Source organism: Protopterus annectens, chromosome 12.part0, assembly GCF_019279795.1.
Source record: "Protopterus annectens isolate FY-2018-M chromosome 12.part0, PAN1.0, whole genome shotgun sequence".
Classification (NCBI taxonomy): domain Eukaryota; kingdom Metazoa; phylum Chordata; order Ceratodontiformes; family Protopteridae; genus Protopterus; species Protopterus annectens.
The window spans coordinates 1,387,119,846-1,387,137,794 of NC_056746.1; the positions used below are offsets into that span (position 1 = coordinate 1,387,119,846).

The following is a 17,949-nucleotide window of genomic DNA, read 5'->3' on the forward strand; positions in this document are numbered from 1 at the left end:
TTTCTTACACTGAGAAGTTGTCCATATATATATATATATATATATATATCTATATATATATATATATATATATATCTATATAGTTCATGTGAGTGTAAAGCTGTTCATAGGTTCATAGGTTCATACTAGGCTATCTGCCCGAGGGCATTTACAAGCCTAGCCCATAGTTTTGTGGCTTACGCCACCCCTTTAGTATGGGGAACTATACCCATTATTTTGCTGTGCCTCTGAGCAGTGACACTGAGGTAATCCCTGGGGTATATCTGCGATCTCCCATCCATTGGTCAAGATTTCTCTTGAACAAGGCCAACGAGGTGCTCTGCCTCACATATACCGGGATTTTATTCCACAGCATAGGGAGTCTTTGGGTGATGAATCTATCCCTCCAGCACGTCCTATTAATAGCCATGTCGAGGTTTAAGTCTCCGCCCTTGTGGCTCTGACGGATCTAGATTTTTTGAGGTGAAGCATATTCATCAAATCTGGGTTTGACATGGCCTTGTATGTTAGGCAAAGGTCACCTCTGAGCAAGCGGTAAGCGACTGAATAGAGCTGGAGTTCTTTCAGTCGGGCAGCATAGGACAGATGTTTGAGACCCTTTATCCTTTTGGTGAGGAACTTTTGTGGCCTCTCCAGCTGCTGCAAGTGTCGGGTCAGATACATTCGAATGGGGCATTGTACTCAATCATTGGTCTGATGAGTGATGAGTATAGGGAGACTATGACCTCCCTTGATCTAGATGAGAATCCCTTCATGATAAGGTGGGCAATGTAGAAGGTCTTCCTAACTACTTTAGCTACATGGGTGTCGAATGACAGACTACTATCAACCTGGGTCCCCAGGTCCCTGATAACTTCTTCTGTACTCAGTGGATTGCCACCTATTTGGTAGCTAGGGGTAACCTTGTTTTTCCCGAAGGGTATGACTATGCATTTTTTGGCATTTAACTTTAGGCCATGGCTCTGGCACCAGTTATCCGTTTCTGTGAGACCCTTCTGAAGGATATCTGTGTCAGATGTGTGTTTTACTATGGCGCCCAGTTTGCAGTCATCTGCAAACTTTGTCAGCCATAACCCTCCTGTGTTTGCTTGTACTGGAAAAGTAGATGCCAAACAAGAGTGGGCCCAGGACTGAGCCCTGTGGTACACCACTTGTGACAGGCTTTGAGTCTGACATGGCGCCAGCAACTCTGACCCTGTGGGTTCTGTCACTCAGCCAGTTTGCAACCCATCTTATGATGTATGGGTTAACATTTAAGCTGATGAGTTTTTCAATGATACCCGAGTGGGGTATTGTATCAAAGGCCTTCGCCAGATCGAGGTAGGCTGTATGGACTGCCTTTCCCTCATCAATGGCTTTGGTGACTGTTTGAAAAAGTCAACCAAGTTTAGAAGGCATGATCTGCCTTTGACAAAGCCAAACTGGGATGGATCCAAAGTCTGCAAATTCCCTATGTCTTTATTTATGAGGTCCATTATGATCCTCTCCATGGCTTTGCAGATAAGGCTTGTCAAGCTAATGGGCGGTAATTTCCAGGGTCGGTGGAGGCACCGCCTTTGTGAAGTGGGACCACAGTTGCAGTGCGCCACTCCTGGAGTGCGTATCCAGAGGTAAGACTATGATTAAACAGCTGTCCTAGCTGTGGGTTTAATTCCTCATTGAGTTAAGTGGAGCACACAGCCGGGGACACCATCAGGTCCCATGGCTGCTGTGTTTTTGCTTTGGAGAGAGCAGTTCTCACTTGGGCGTTGGAGATGTTTGGGGGCTGCAATCGCTTGGTATAGATATCTCTCCTTTTGGGGAGGGGAGAAGTTTGCACTGAACCTGTCAGCCAGTATGTTGGCAATGTCTGTAGGATCAGTAATCTTCACATCATTTTGAACTAGTTCTGAGCATATCTGGGAGTTTCCTCCCAGGTTTCTAACATAGCTAAAGAAGGCCTTATGATTGTCTTTCGAGTCTTTAGCTATTTTTCTCTCAAAATTTGCTTTGGATGATTTTATGAGAGCTCTTAGTTTTTTACTTATAGTGATCAAGGGTGTCTTACCTTTTAAGGATTTTGCTCTATCTTGTAGTAGCTTCCTCCTTTTGTTGTAGAGTTTGTTTACGGCTGGGGTCCACCAGAGTGGACGCTTGCCTTTGGTACAAAGAGTCTTTGTTTTGCTTGGGATTGCCTTATCCATGCAGTCCTGCAGGTGCTGGTAGAAGGCATTTGTAAGTGATTCAGCGGCTTGAGTACTGTTTTCCGTCGGCTCGGGGCCTTAAAGGAGACCACACTAGTCTTTAGAAGTGTGAAGTCGGCTTCGAGAAGTTCTTTACTGTGGTCTTTTTATTTCAGGTGGGGTGGGATGAGGACCTCCAGCGAGATTAGTTTGTGATCTGATCTCACCAGTGAGGGGTATACTTCCGGTGTTGAACATTGTGCTCCCATGTTCGTGATGATGAGATCAAGTATGTTTTCTCCTCTTGTGGGGATGGTGACTAGTTGTTCCATGGCATTTGAGTTTATGAATTCCAGGAACTTTTGGGCTAGGGTGTTTGGGCTTGAGTAGTGTTCCCAGTCTATATTAGGGTAATTGAAGTCACCTAGTATGATGGTGTTTGGTGATACATTTATCCCTCTAGTGTTTTCAGGAAGGCCATGTGAGGTTCCTGAGTTTGTGAGGGTGGCCTGTAACATGCTACAATTTGCAGAGCAGTCTTGCCTATGGTTAATTGCACCTGGATGGTCTCCGATGCATCGTGCGTTGCCACCAGTCTTGAGGTGTGGGTGTCTTTGATGAATATGGATACCCCCTCCTTTCTTGGTATTGTCCGGATTTTGGGGCGGAACGCATGATAAGAGGTAAAACCTGATAGTGCTGGGGTGCTCTCAGGAGCCTTGAACCAGGTTTCTGTCACTGCACAGACATCGATGTTCTCCATACTGAGAAGGGCCTCGAGTGCGTGCATTTTGAGATTTAGACTTCTGGCATTGAGCAGCATTACCCTTAGTTTTTTCCTTTTTGTGTTCTAGGGTGGTAGGTTTAGAATTTGAGCCTTGCCTAAAAAGGCACTATGGGGTGGCAAGAGCCTTTGCCAATATCCGGAATCCCAGGGGTGACAGGTGCAAGCCGTCCCTTGCGAAGCAGCGTGGCTTGTCCAGCATGTCATCCCAGGCAGACAGACATTGGATCCCCTTTGAATGACACCAGAGTTTAAGCCAATTGTTAAAGCTGATCATCTTATCTCTGTATTGTGGCATCATTCTTGGTGAAGGTAGGATACTGCTCAAGGTCAGGGTCATACCTGCCTGGGCTACATAATCAGAGAGCTCCTCAATGTCTCTTTTCATGTAGTCCAAGGAGGTACGTCTCAGGTCGTTTACACCAGCGTGGACAATGACTGAGTCATATTTGTACCTGCTGTTGAGAGACCTGAGTGCTTGCGTTATGTGGCGGATTCTAGCGCCCGACAGGCAGCTTACTGTGACCTTCTCCTTACTCAGTCTGGTGGCGGGACGTCAGTGTGTCTGACTATGGAGTCACCAATGACTAGTGTGTCTGGCATTGTGTTTGGCCTTAAGGGCTGTGACTGTTTGACACTCTGACTGTGAGGTCTATGTGTTGCAGGTGTTGTGTTCCGAGGTGGTGGTTGTTTGGGTGTCTGCTTTGGTGGCCTCTGCTGTTTTGGTAGATTTTTGATCAGAGCCGCCGAGTATGTCTTTGTGTGTTTATGTGTATGATTTGAGGTTGTGATGGTACTATGTGAGACTGGGTCTATAGTGTGTGTGGTAACCTTCTCCTCCTGACTGGTCTTGCCAGTCCTATGTTGAGAGAGCTCAGCCTCCAGTTTGGCCGTATAGTTGCATCTCTCGCATGTATTTGTGTTTTGTGGGAGGAGGAGAGGGTTGTCTGTGTACATGAGGCAATTGTAACATTGCCTCAATATTCCCAGGTTCACCAGCTGAGCAGGAGAGGACACTAGCAACTGATCCCTCGACATGCTAGAAGGACTAGACAAAAAAACTTTAAAAGAGATTCCGGGGGACGTGAGTGACCGAGAAATGGGGTTAGCCTTTTGGGGTGCTATCTATAAGAGTGCCATATCAAGGTAATAAGTACTGTAGGAGCAAGTGCTAGGTTTAACAGATAGAGAAAAGTCTACTTGGAGTCAAGTAGAGATTATCTTTTTCGGTATTAGAGAAAGTGCTAGTAACAGGGATGCTTAAAGGTAAGATTGAAAAGAATGCACTCTGCAGTGTGCACTAGAGAAGTTAGATATGAAAGTAGGTAACTTGAGTTTTACCTGTTTTAAAAGTTAAGCTTTAGTGGAGTTACTATTTTTAAAACAGCAAGATGGACTGAAAGGGGTGGTTACTTTTGTATTTTGGTACTATGAAATATTGTAGGATGGCCAATAAATTTAAATAATTGAAGGGGTGGGATTTCAAAAGTGATGGTTTTGTGATTACTCACATAAGCCAGTGAAAGTAGAGAGAAATGAGATATATGGTCAGATTAACATAAGAGGCGGGCAACTAGAAAGACAGTGGTATTTAACAAGACAACTTAAATGGGTGGGAGGGACGGAAAAAATTCTGCCAGAGAGCTGTGGTCTCTTTTGAAGTTTTAATATGCTGTTAAACAGAATGCAAGCAAAACACAAGGTAAAGAAAACAAACTACAGTATTCAAAATATAGAAAGGCAATACAGAAATACAAATACAGAAATACAAAACATAACAGCAAACTAACCTTTCCTTCACAGCAAAGTGTAGCAGAGTCTGGATGAGCCTTTCTGGTAAAGCTCTGGGTGTGGTAGTTCACATTTTATCCTGTGCAGGGTTACAGCAGCTTTATTAATTAGGCTGTACGTGGGGAAACTGTAAGGATGGCGAGACAAAGTAAAATGGTGTCTTTCTGCCTGTAAAAAAAATAAATAAATAAAAATACATATCACTACCAGGCTAATAAACCTGTTTTGTTTTTGTAGTGCTGAAGTTGGAACCATCTTTGCTCTCAGTTGGCTTATCACGTGGTTTGGACATGTCTTATCAGATTTTCGTCATGTCGTGCGGTTATATGACTTCTTTTTGGCCTGTCATCCCTTGATGCCTATTTACTTTGCAGCTGTGGTAAGTAATATATATTTGTCAGTGACTTTTGATTAACAGTGTGGAATGTCAAGCATGATTTTAGTGTTCCAGCATTATTTGTTTCTGTACTGTACTGATACAAGTGTATAGATTTTCAACAAAAATGTTTCATTGAAAGTTCTGTTAAAGTGGCACTACGACTGCTGTGTTCTACTGATGTTCTTCAGTCGTTCTTGAAGTACTGAGTCTCGAGTTTTCCAGTCATACAGAAGCCTGCAACTGGTCTAGTTTCTAGAGTCTTTACATTATTACTAGGTGATGGATGTCCGAAGACTGATGTCTGGATGTCATATAAGAAGTGTCAATCAACAGTCTTCAGTTCTTTCTAGCTGTGCAGTCCAGTGCCCTTCACATGTACTCTGTATGCTCGCAGTCCATTGGTAGGCTCATTGTCCAGAAAGTTTTCTACCAGTCAGATAAGTACCCTTTTGGGGAAATTCTTCTGTTTAATGCTCGAAGTAATTGAAGTGTGTGAAGCAAATCCTGCATAAAGATTTTTCCATTGTTTTGTTCTGCTTGGGACCTCGACATGGCGTTTTACTATCCTGACTGTGCAAAATTCTATGCGAAAACTCTCAAACTTGAGGCCAGGCTACTAGCCACCCATAAGGAATGCCTGGTGGAGTTGCAATTACTGCTAATGCAGGACCTCCTTAAACTGCTGTGGCTGTTAGTACCATTTAAAATAATGGAAAGATAGGCCAAGGACCCTGACTTTAATAAAAGAACATCTCCAGCTACACGTCTTAAGTCGACTGATGACCCAGGTGAAGCGTCTTTGCAGACCCTGGTCCAGCAACTCTTAAGCCCAAACATACTGGTGTGATCCCTTGAAAGGCTGCCATGGTTTTTGGCCTAGCTACAAATACAGTCACAGCACGCACGTTGGTCGGGTCTGAGGTTGCTCTGCAGACCTCAGCTTCTGACGTCCGTGCATTTGTTTCTTGAGAGACTCCCAGTCTTCCCCAACCACCAAAGCTACAGCTGAAGTTATGGTTAGATGACCACATCCTGTCACCCCTTTAAAACAGGCACCCACACCAAAACAAAACACTTTTTCTTCACTACCGCCTTCGCTCCCTTCTTTCCAGGCCAAAGCTCAAGACCTCTTTAAAATAGCAAAGGGGTTTCAGACCTCTCTAAAATAGCAAAGGAGTTTATGGCCTTTATTAAATCTAGAGAGTCCTCTCATTCTCCCACCTCTGAAGCCTCCCCTTCTAAAAGGAGCAGGGAAAGTAGCTTTTCAAGAAAAGGAAGATTGCCTCAACTCTGAGAAGGAATTGTCTTACTCTGGCCACTTGACCCCTCAAACTTCTCCAAACTCATGACTCTCTCTCTTCACCCCCCCACCCCCACCCCAGGACCTTTTCTTTGGGGATTCCCAACATGGAAGAATGAAGGAGGCTTTCAGTTGGGAAAGTAGGCAGTTCTGTCAGGCCCAGAACCACTATAGGGAACTGCTAGGTTTGCCTTCACCCAGACCACTGACTTCCTCATGTACATGTATTGGGTGATGTATTTGAAGACATTGCTTTACATTCTGATTCTCTGCTGCCTGCTCTTGAGCAACAGGACAGGCTTTACAGAGTTTTGGAATTTCACAAACCTCTGTACAAAAACCCAAAAGCTGATTCTTCTTGTAGTCTCCGTGCAATCCACAAAATGTATATCTAAGGGACCAGCAAGGCATCTTTGCCTAATGACGGAAAATTAGATTATTAGGCAGATTGGGGAGAAAGCTTATACCTTTGACACCCTGAGACTGGGAGCTTTGAATTGTCAATTCCCATATGCTAAAGTACCTCAAGACAAAATGCTAACTAAGGCAAACTGTACTGTGGATAGAACCTTTACGAGATAGCAAGATAAGCTCTACAAATCTCCAGACATTCCCTAATGATGCCTTAGATCCATCTTGCATAGCAGCTGCCACAGTTTGTCATCCATAGACTTGCATGGCTCTGGACCCAGCCCCTGTTAGATCAGTTCAAGGCTGAACTACTGGGTGCTCCACTAGTCCAAGAATTTGTTTTTGGACCTCTAGTTGAGTAGTTTTTCAAGAAGATGGGTAAGAAAGGGAAGCAAATTAAAGCTGTGAAAGAATTGTACCACTCTTTGACCCCAAGGTACACTAGGAATTACCATTCTAAACCTGGGCCTTTTCCACCTAGAGAAGAGGAGAAGACCTGTGGTAAAAGATCAAGACAATTTAGGAAGCCAGAACAGTTAGAGCACTAGGCTCCAAAGAGCCCATGCAGCACAGAAAACAGCTGTTACTGCTCTACTCCACTCTCCCTTACCCCTTCCCACCCCACCCCCCTCCAAGCCACTGGCAGACTGACTCTCCTTTCTAAACCATTGGGTCTTCGGCATCGGATAGAAGGGGTACTATATTCAGTTAAGAGAAATACTACTCTTCCTGGGCTTTCCAAAGCAACCAAAAGGGCAAGAAAGCATCTTACCACCTATCCTGTTGGAGCTACTTCACCAAGGATCCATCCAGCCTGCCCCTCCAGGGCAAGAGGGAAAATACTTCTACTCTGGGATACTTCTAGTTCCAAGAAGAGGGTGTCTAGAGCCCCATCTTGGACCTGCTCAGAGCTAAATAAATTTCTCAACATCCCAACATTCAAAATGCTTACGTTGCAAAACTTACTGCCCATGATCTTTCAAGATGCCATTGTGGTCCGTCTAGACCGAAAAGATGCTTACCTCCATGCCCCCATAGCAGACTGCCACAGAAAGTACCTATGATTTGTAGCAACAGGTTCTCACTTTCAGTTCTGTGCTTTACCATTTGGGCTGCCTACTGCATCCTGGGTTTTCACAAAATGCTTCGCTCCTCCTGATGGCACATCGCACAACTGTAGGAGTTCACATTTACCCCCTATTTAGACAGCTGTCTCATTCAGGAAAGGTCCACATCAGAGACCTTAGATGCCTTACAGATCACTGTAGACTGCTTTCAGAAGGTGGGTCTCATCTTAAATCTTCGAAAATACCAAACTGTTCCTCAAACAAAGATCCTGTTTCGAGCCCTCATAGGATTGGTTCAAAGGAAAGGTTTCCTTTCTCAATTGACATGCTGTCTAATCTGCTTTCAAAGCAGCTTATCAGTGCGAGAGAATTGCCAAGGATACTGGGGTGTGCAGTCTCATGATTTCATTTCATAGGTTCATAGATTGTATACTAGGCTAAGGACAACTAGGGCCCTTATAAGCCTAGTTGTGCAACCCAAATGTGACCCACAAATTTGATTTATATTGGGGGTGATTTACTGACTGCCTCTCCATCAGAGACAGGCACCAGACCAAGGGTGAATTTCTGATTAACCCTCTATTGGTTCATGTTGCACTTAAATAAGGATGGGGCGGAACTCTGCTTCAAATAGATGGAGAGCCTGTTTCAGAGAATGGGAATTCTCTAGTAAACATGTCCTATTTGTTGCACGTAGCATATAGGTCTTTTAATCAAGTAGTTCTGATGTTTGTTTGCAGGTGTGCAAAAGTTTCATCAAAACAAAGTACAGGGATGCCTTGTACACCAGGCAAAGATCACCTCTCAGAAGTCTGTGTGATACTAAGGAAAGAGACGAGGCTTTGAGGTGATTAGCATAGAACATTGTGTTCAGCCTTTTGTAGATGTTCCAGTTACTGGATGTGTCTGGTTAGGTACATACTGAAGGGGGACATTATACTCTCTGATGGGTTTGAGGGTGGAGTACTGTGGTGTAATGACCTCTCTGGACCTAGATGCCATTGTCCTTGCTTATAAGTTGAGGACCATACAAGGATATGCTTACTACCTTGGACACATGTAGATTGAAGGCTAGGTTACTAGCTGCATGAGTTTCCAGATCCCTAATTAATGAATCAACTTTTAGGGGTGTTATATTGATGACGTTATTACCCAGTGTGGCCAGGTTCTCCAAAGGTGCTATAATGCATCTCTTGGTATTGAGTTTTAAGCCATTTTGCACCAAGTGTTTATCCATATTAGATCTTCTTGAAGGGTGTTCTCTCCTTTTGGGGGGGGGGGGGTATTCAGTGACTGCTCCCAGTTTGAAATCATGTGTGAACTTGGTTAGTCAGAGGCCTTTGATATTGGCTTTGACATTTGAGAAGTATATGCCTAAGAGAAGTGGGCCTAGCACAAAGCTGTGGGGGACTTTTCAGTGACCATCCTCTTTGTGGAGGTGGATGATTCTAACCTCCTGCTGGGTCTCGTCAGTGAGCCAGCTAGCTATCCAGTGTGTTACAAAGGGGTTTTTTACCCAGATCCATAACTTTTAGCAATGCCCAGATAGGGTATTGTATCAAGTGCTTTAGCCAGATTTGGGTAGGCAGTAAACAGTTTTTTCCCTCATCCATTGCTTTAGTGACCTTTTCAAAGAAAGCCATCTGATTCAGGAAGCATGACCTTCCTTTGACAAAACTAAACTGGATGGATTCAGTGTCTGGAGCTCTCCAGTGTCCTTGTTGATAATTTCCATGATGGTTCTTTCCATGGCTTTGCAGATAAGACTAGTCAGACTAATGGGTCTGTAGTTTCAGGATCTGTTGAAGGTTTTCACTTATGAAGGGGGATGACCATCGCAGTCCTCCATTCATGTGGCACAAAGCCTGTTTTAAGAGGGTCTGTATTACCATATTGAATGGTAAAAATGTCGATCGCTCATATGAGCGAAAACGTATGAAAACGAACTTTTTTTTGGGGATCGCCGTATAGTGAGGACTGGAATATTTGCCCTTTCCTCACTGTAGTGCGACCTTGGAGTTGGAATATATATTTAGCGGGGGTGTGGGGGGCACAACCCCCCCACAGTAGCAAGTTCATTTTCACTCGTGAGCGTTCAACATTTTACAATTCGATATGGTAATATAGAACCTTTTAAGACTATAGTTAAATGACTCCAGGGGTCCTGGTAAAAGATGCACCTTAGCATGTTCAGGAGGCATCCTGGGGTGTTATTGGGGTTCATTGAGTGCCGTATTCTTGGCTTTAGCAAGCACAGCCAGTATATGTTCTCTAGTTACAGTTGGAAGGGTTTTATTTCAGGGTATTTTGAGGGGGTGGTATGGGGTAAGGAATGGGGGTAAAGTAGGAATAGAATTTGTCCACTAACAGTTTTGCTATATCAGCAGGCTCTGTGAATGTGACACCATTAACCAGCACTACACATTGCTGTCCTTGAGGTTTCTGACATAGCTGAAGAAGGCCTTATGGTTACCTTTCACCTCGGTGGCTATCTTAATCTCAAAATTGGCTTTGCTTGATGTAGTTTGCCCTCTTAGTTGCCTATGTAGTTTGACAGAAAAGTTTTTATCTTTATGGGAATTATCCTTTCTGTTTTTGCCATAATGGTTTTCTTTTTGTTTATCTTTAATTTGGGATGCCACCAGGGTGATTTGTTTCTGGGGCTACTTCTGGGCTTGCTTCTGGTAGGTACAGCAGCCTCTGTGCAGCCATTGACATGGTTGTACAGAATTTCTGAGAGCAGTTTAGCGTAGATAGCTGTGTTCTCGGGGTTTGAAGGGTTATTGAATTTTTACAATCACTTAAAAGGTAATTTGCCTTGGAATAGTTCCTAAATGTTACTGGCTTTTGTGGGATTATGGAGATTATTTTAAATTTGAAGGAGACTGCTTTATGATTGGACCTTACCAGGGAGGATGAGACATGATGGGGCGGGCTCAGCATTCTCCCATATTTGTGAGCAGAAGAGCCAGGATGTTTGAGCCTGTAGTTGGTATAGTCACTATTAAGTCACCAGTGTTTGCGTTTACAAAATCCAGGAGCCTCTGTGCCTGTAGATATGAGGCCGTATAGGATTCGCAGTCTATAGAGGAAGAACTAGTCTTCCATGAATAGGGTGTTAGTTTGGATGGAATCTGTCTCCAGTAGGTCCAAGTATGCATTGAGCTTCTTGGGGCATGGAGGGTGACCTATAGCTGGCTAGGATATGGTATGGGATGTTGTCTTTGGTGATCTGCATTTGGAGGAACTGCAGCATGTCATCCTGTTTGACCACCATACAGGTATGCATGTTGTTGATGGATATTGACACCTCCACCTTTAGTCCTTGCCTGTGCAACTGCTGGTCTAAAAGTGTGGAAGGCACTGAATCCTTGCCCTGCTGTGGTACTCTGTGCTGCTTTAAACCACATCTCGGTAACTGCACAGATGTCACTGTTCTTGAGCATGAAGACAGCATGGAGGGAGTAATTATTTAATTTAGGCTCATGGCATTGAGCAGTATCACCTTGAGGTTGAATTGAGTTGATTTTGCTACATCAATATGTTTGTCAATTTGGCATTGCCTTCAGAAGGCACTATGGGGTTGGATAAAGTTTTAGCCGATATTCTAAAGCCTAGAGGCGAAAGGTACAAACCATCATTGGCAAAGCAACATGGTGCGTTAACCATGTCCTCCCAAGCGACAAGTATTGGATCCTCTTAGTGACACCAGTACGACAGCCAGTTGTTGAAGTCTGTCATTTTTTTGTTCATATTATGGCATAATTTTCGGTGATAGCAATATGTTGCTCAGGGCAAGGCTCATACCAGCCTGAGGCACATAGTCTGAAAGCTCCATAATTTCTCTCTCCTTATAGACCAGGGAGGTACATCTCAGGTCACACCTCCATGGGCTATGATGAAATCCATAGTGGTGCAAGTAGTGTAGAGACTGAGTGTTTGCTTGATTTGGCTGATTCTGGCTCCAGTTAAGCAGCTATCAGTTTATCTTGTTCAGCCTGGCTAGAAGGGCATCAGTATGTCTTGCAATGGAGTCCCCTATGATGAGAGTCCTGGGAAGTGTTTGCTTGCCTTGAGGGGTTTAGTGTTTGGAGCTCCACTGAGGGTGATTATGTGTGGTGATAGGTGTTTTTTCTGAGTGCCTTTGTGCTTGCTGAGGCGTAGCTTTGACAACAGGCAGTCTAGACGAGCATTGTTTAGGAAGATTGCTTTTCGTTGCTTCAGCATACTTTAGTCTGTGTGTTGTGTGCTGTCTGAGGTGGATGTTATATATGTGGATGTTCTTCATCTCACATTGCTGCAGTCCTTACACTTGGGTAGTCCGCTGTCCTCGGTCGGCCCGAATATCAAAGTATAAGGCTGACGTCGGTCAGGGCGCATTTGACTGACATCAGGACGTCAGGGTACAAATGCGCATGACTGACGTCATATCCTCAGTCTTTTTTGCCGCATGGTCCGATGCAGAAGCAGCATTGCAAGTGCCGGTTGGCGTTCTGAGATTTTTCGATTTCGAAGTTTCAGACCGAGTTCAAAGTTGGTTAAGTACCCCGTTGGGGAATATTTTAGTTTTTTCTTGCCTCAGTGACTTACCGGATGTCAGAAAAAGTCAATAATTGCATTTCTTGTGGGAAACAGATACCGCATAGAGATTATCATACTTTGTGTATTCCTTGCTTAGGGCCTGAGCACGACGTTGTTGGCTGTCGCTCTTCTGCTAGATTCAATAAACGCACTATAAAGAGAAGGTTGGATTGTGCCAGGTTAGTCTTTGGGAAGCGGTGCAATTATAAAATGCCGTTGGATGCTCCGACGCCCGCTTCTTCGAAGAAGCGCAAGGACAAAGCAGTTAAGCCTGGGCTAGAAGAACCGTCTGTATTGGACGCCGGTTCTTTAGAGGTGTCGGTGGAGCCGGTGGCGCCACCGGAGGTTTCTTTGTGTTCCCAGGGTGAGACTTTATTATTGCAAGATGTGGCCTCTCAGGAGGCAGGTCAGGCTGAAGGGGCTTCTCAGGTTACTATACTCCCCTCCCTTCCTAGGGTGGCTAGGCCCTCTCCTTCTGTTTCGAAGGCTTCTCCCAGGGGCAGGCCAGGTTCAGTTTCAGTTGGTGTCACCCCTAGTTCTTCTGGAACTGTGCCCAAGAAGCATATGCTTAAAATGGTAGAAGATTTGATTACTTTGATTAGGGGTTCTATGCCTCCTCCTGATAAGAGACCTAGGGTGAAGCCTGAGCTAGGGAGTTTTGAGCAGGCTTCAGATGTTTCAGAGTCTTCGGCTGAAGACTTGCAGGAGTACTCTCCTTATTCTGATTCTGATGTGGATGATTCTACTCCTTCTGCTTCTCCTCCTGAGGATTTTTCTTTTTCAGAAACTCTTCATTCCATGAGGGAGCATTTTAAGTGGGAAGGTCAAGACTTCTCTGATTCCAGGAAAAGGCTTAGGGAATTTTTGTTTTTACCCCAGCATAGGCCTTTGGCTATACCTGCTGTTTTGGATGTAGTGGAAGATGTTTTTACAGAGGCTTCTCTTAATCCTGATTCTTTGCCTCCTGCTCCTGTTAAACCGGATAGGTATTACAGGGTGCCTGAAGCTCATAAGTTTCTTTTTAAGAATCCTAGGGCAGACCCAGAAACTGTTAGCCAGGGGCCTAAAGGTGTTAAGGCTTCTGTTGTAAAGAATCCGGTTCCTGCAGACAAAGAAGCCAGGGCCTTGGATAGATGGGGAAAGAAAGTTTATACTTCTTCCACTCTTGCTATGAGGGCTTTGAATTGCCAGTTTCACATGTTGAAATACCAAAACTATCTCCTTTCACAATTGAAGGCTAAAGTTGATGCTCTGGCAGAAGGTATTGATTGTAAAGAGTTGCAAGATTTAGTACATGTTTCTGAACAAGTGGGTAAGCATTCTTTGCAATGTGGTTTTGATGCTGTACAGGCCTCGTCTAGGGTGGCTGCCACTGGGTCAGTTCTTCGCAGGCACGCCTGGCCGAGGGATCAGAATTTGTCTGACCATGTTAAAACAAGGATTTTAGATGCTCCTTTGCAATCTGGCGTGTTGTTTGGTTCTCCTGTTGAGGCAGTTTTAAAGAAAATGGAAGACAAGGCTAAGTCTATGCAGACTGTTAAAGATTTTTTGCAAGTCCAGCCTCCAAAGTTTAGTAGAAATTGGCCTACTAAGGGGTGGACGTATCCTTCTTATGATTCCCAGTCTAGGGGTAGATCTAGTCGTGGTAGGGGCAGAGCTCAGGGCTCTTTCAGGCCTAGAACAGGAAGTTCTCCTGCACAGTCTTGGTGAGGGCAGGGGTCAGTCCTTTCGTAAACAGACCCAATGACCTACCTTTTCAGCTGCCAGAGCCTTCTCGTCTGGCAGCACCTTTGGGAGGAAGGTTGGCACTTTTCAAAGAAAATTGGAGTTTAATTACCCAAGACAGATGGGTATTGGATATCATACACCACGGCTACAGGTTTTATTTCCATACCTTGCCTCCTTTCAAAGGCATGCCAGACGTTCCTCCTCAACAAAGAATAGAGGCGCACAAGCAAGTTTCTCTGTTGCTCCAAATAGGGGCCATACAGCCTGTCCCTATGCCAGAAGTGGGCCTAGGATTTTATTCTCGCCTGTTCCTAGTACCAAAGAAGGGGAACACGTGGAGACCAATTTTGGATTTATCTATCCTCAACACTTATCTGGACATTCCCAAGTTCAAAATGTTGACGTTGCAGCAGCTTTTACCTCTGCTGGGCAAAGATCATTGGATGGTAACTTTGGATCTCAAGGAGGCTTACCTTCATGTTCCTATCAGACTAAGTTGCAGGAAGTATCTGCGTTTTCGAGCTGGGACTTCTCACTATCAGTTCTCTGCATTGCCCTTTGGCTTATCTACTGCCCAGAGTGTTCACGAAAGTTCTGGCTCCAGTGATAGCTTTCTTCAGGCTAAAAGGAATACAGATCTATCCTTATTTGGATGACTGCCTGATTCTGGCTCAAGGAAGGGAAGAGCTTCTTCATCATTTGGAATATGTGATAGCAGTGCTAAGATGCCTGGGGTATTCTGTGATCGAAATAAAGTCCAGTCTAGTACCCTCTCAGGACATGTGCTTTCTGGGTGTGAGACTGAATACAGCATCCCAGATGGCCTTTTAACCCCGGACAAACAAAAGAGTCTATCCCTTTACTTCCATCAACTATCTCATCAGTCCGGGCTGACTGCAAGGACAGTCCTTCAAGCCTTAGGGTTCATGGCATCTTGTATTCTGGTGCTTCCCAATGCCAAACTGCATATGAGGAAGCTACAATGGTATCTCAAAAATGTATGGACACAGCACTGCCAGGATCTGGACACTGTCATTCAAATAATACCTTGCATTCAAAAGGAATTTTTGTGGTGGGCTCAGGAATGTCACCTAAACAAGGGACTCTCTGTGACCCGGCCAGAGGCGAGTCAGATTTTAACGACAGATGCCTCAGACAAAGCTTGGGGAGCTCATCTAAATGGAAAGTGGATACAAGACAAGTGGCCTGTCAGACTACAACATCTACATATCAACATGAAGGAGATGTTAGCAGTCCAGTTTGCATTAATAGCTTTCAAGGAATTACTTCTTCCAGGGCAGGTGTTGATTCTAACAGACACCACAACTGTCATATGGTACATCAACAAGCAAGGGGGAACGCATTCTTATCCTCTATGCAGGCAAGGAATGATTTTGTGGGAGACTGCTCTCAGTTTACAGCTCAATCTTCAGGCAAGGTTTCTGCCGGGAGCACAGAACTCCTTAGCAGATGTGTTGAGCAGACGAATTATGGATCCCCACGAGTGGAAATTGGATCCTCATGTATTTCAGAAATTGACAGTGTCATGGGGAACTCCAGACATAGATCTGTTCGCTTCTCCATTAAACCATCAGCTGCCAAAGTTTTGCACAAAAAGGTTTCATCCCACAGCTTGGAGAGTGGATGCTCTTTCTTTCAATTGGAGCAATCTTCATGTGTATGCCTTTCCACCTCTGCCTCTCCTCCCAAAGGTACTTCTAAAGGTCAGACAGGACAAGCCAAGGATGATTTTAATAGCTCCAGATTGGCCTCGACAGCACTGGTACCCATTACTGAGAAGTCTGGTACGGAAGCCTCCATGGTCTTTGCCTTCGATTCCACACCTGTTGTCACAGGAGGACAGCCATTTGCTCAATGTCAAGCTTCACTCTCTGCACCTAACAGCCTGGCATATTCTGTTTTGAACCATAGTGGACCTCCACTTCCTCAGCAAGTTTTGAATGTTATTTTGGAAGCTAGAAGGCCTAGTACAAGGAAAGTGTACGCAGACAAATGGAAGAGATTTTTATTTTGGAGTGCAGCAAAAGATTTTGATGTTTCTGAGCCTAATTTGTGTGTGGCTCTTCAATATCTTACTGAGTTACTAGACAAAGGTTTGTCTTTCTCTTCTATTAAAGTTCATGCTGCAGCAATTTCGGCTCACTATGATTGCGACCCACCATTGTTTTCTCATCCTTTGTTCAAACAATTTCTTAGAGGGGCAAAGAATATAAGACCCCACACGAAGAGCTCCTACTCCTGCTTGGGATCTCAATTTTGTGTTGGAGAAACTCACTCTACAACCTTTTGAGCCTGCAGCTACTTCTGAGTTAAAATATTTGTCATGGAAGACTGCTTTTTTGTTGGCCATTACCTCTGCAAGAAGGGTTTCTGAATTGCAGGCCCTTATGGCGGTTGAGCCTTTCTTGATTTTCCATAAGGATAGGGTATCATTACGTACTAATCCTTCCTTTATGCCTAAGGTGGTTTCTAGTGTGGCTTTAAACCAAACTATTCATTTGCCTACTTTTTATGCAAATCCCCAAAATAAAGGGGAAAAGATTTTGCACACTTTAGATGTACACAGGCAGTTGCGTTATTATTTGGACAGAACTAAAGGGTTCAGGCAGTCTCAGCAGTTGTTTGTTTCTTTTGCTTTGAGTTCTCAGGGCAAGCCTGTGTCAAAACAAACTATTTCTAAGTGGATTGGGTTTTGCATTGCTTTCTGTTATTCCCATCATGGCAAAGAGATTCCAGCTGGGATTAGGCCTCATTCCACTAGGGCTACTGCCACTTCAACAGCTTTTTGAGGGGTGGCAACCAAGGATATTTTGGAGGCAGCTACTTGGAGTTCAGTGCATACTTTCTCTAGGCATTATCACCTGCCACTTTACTCTAAATCCAGGGCTGGTTTTGCCACTGCTGTTTTGCAGGGCATTTTGGCAGCTCCTGCTTCCTTGTAGTTAGCCATCCTCCCTTACCTCTGCTTTGGGATTCTACCCAAGTGTAAGGACTGCAGCAATGTGAGATGAAGAACATAGTACAGTTTTGTACCTACCATAAATGTAGATGTTCGAAGATCCACATTGCTGCAGTCAATTCCCTCCCTCCTTCCCCTCTGTACTTAGAGGTGGTTGTGTGGGTTGGGTTGTACATATTGTATATATTGTATATATTGTACATATAATTAGTGCAAGGGTGGTTGGTTGGTTGTTTGCTGTCTTTTGGTTTTGACCTTTATTTTTAGGGTCTTCTGACATCTGGGGCAAGAAAAGACTGAGGATATGACGTCGGTCATGCGCATTTGTACCCTGACGTCCTGATGTCAGTCAAATGCGCCCTGACCGACGTCAGCCTTATACTTTGATATTCGGGCCGACCGAGGACAGCGGACTACCCAAGTGTAAGGACTGCAGCAATGTGGATCTTCGAACATCTACATTTATGGTAGGTACAAAACTGTACTTTTTGACTACCTGACATGCACTTGAGAGTTTAGCCTTCATTGTCATTGTGTAAGTACACCTCTCTTCTACTGTTTGCTTATTTAAGGATTAAGTAGATGTTCTTCATGTTTCACTGTTGCAGTCATTACATTTGGGTTATCTGCTTGCAGTAGCCCTCAGTCGGCCTGATTAACAAAGTCTTGGGTCAGTTGCTGTCCCTTCTTCCATGTCGTCAGGGGTGTAAAACATGCAGCCGATGCCATTACATCAGTCTTTCTTGCGGTGCCTGAAGCTGAAGCA

The 17,949-nt window shown here is 44.4% G+C and overlaps 1 protein-coding gene across 1 annotated transcript in view; it reads left to right on the forward strand.

The window, feature by feature from the left end:
• TBC1D20 (TBC1 domain family member 20) overlaps positions 1-17,949 on the forward strand; it is a gene marked incomplete at its 3' end in the record, with an annotated part of 536,871 nt that overhangs the window by 301,500 nt on the left and 217,422 nt on the right. The window contains 1 exon segment of the mRNA XM_044090446.1: positions 4,975-5,116. Within this exon segment, the coding sequence (XP_043946381.1) occupies positions 4,975-5,116 (142 nt within the window).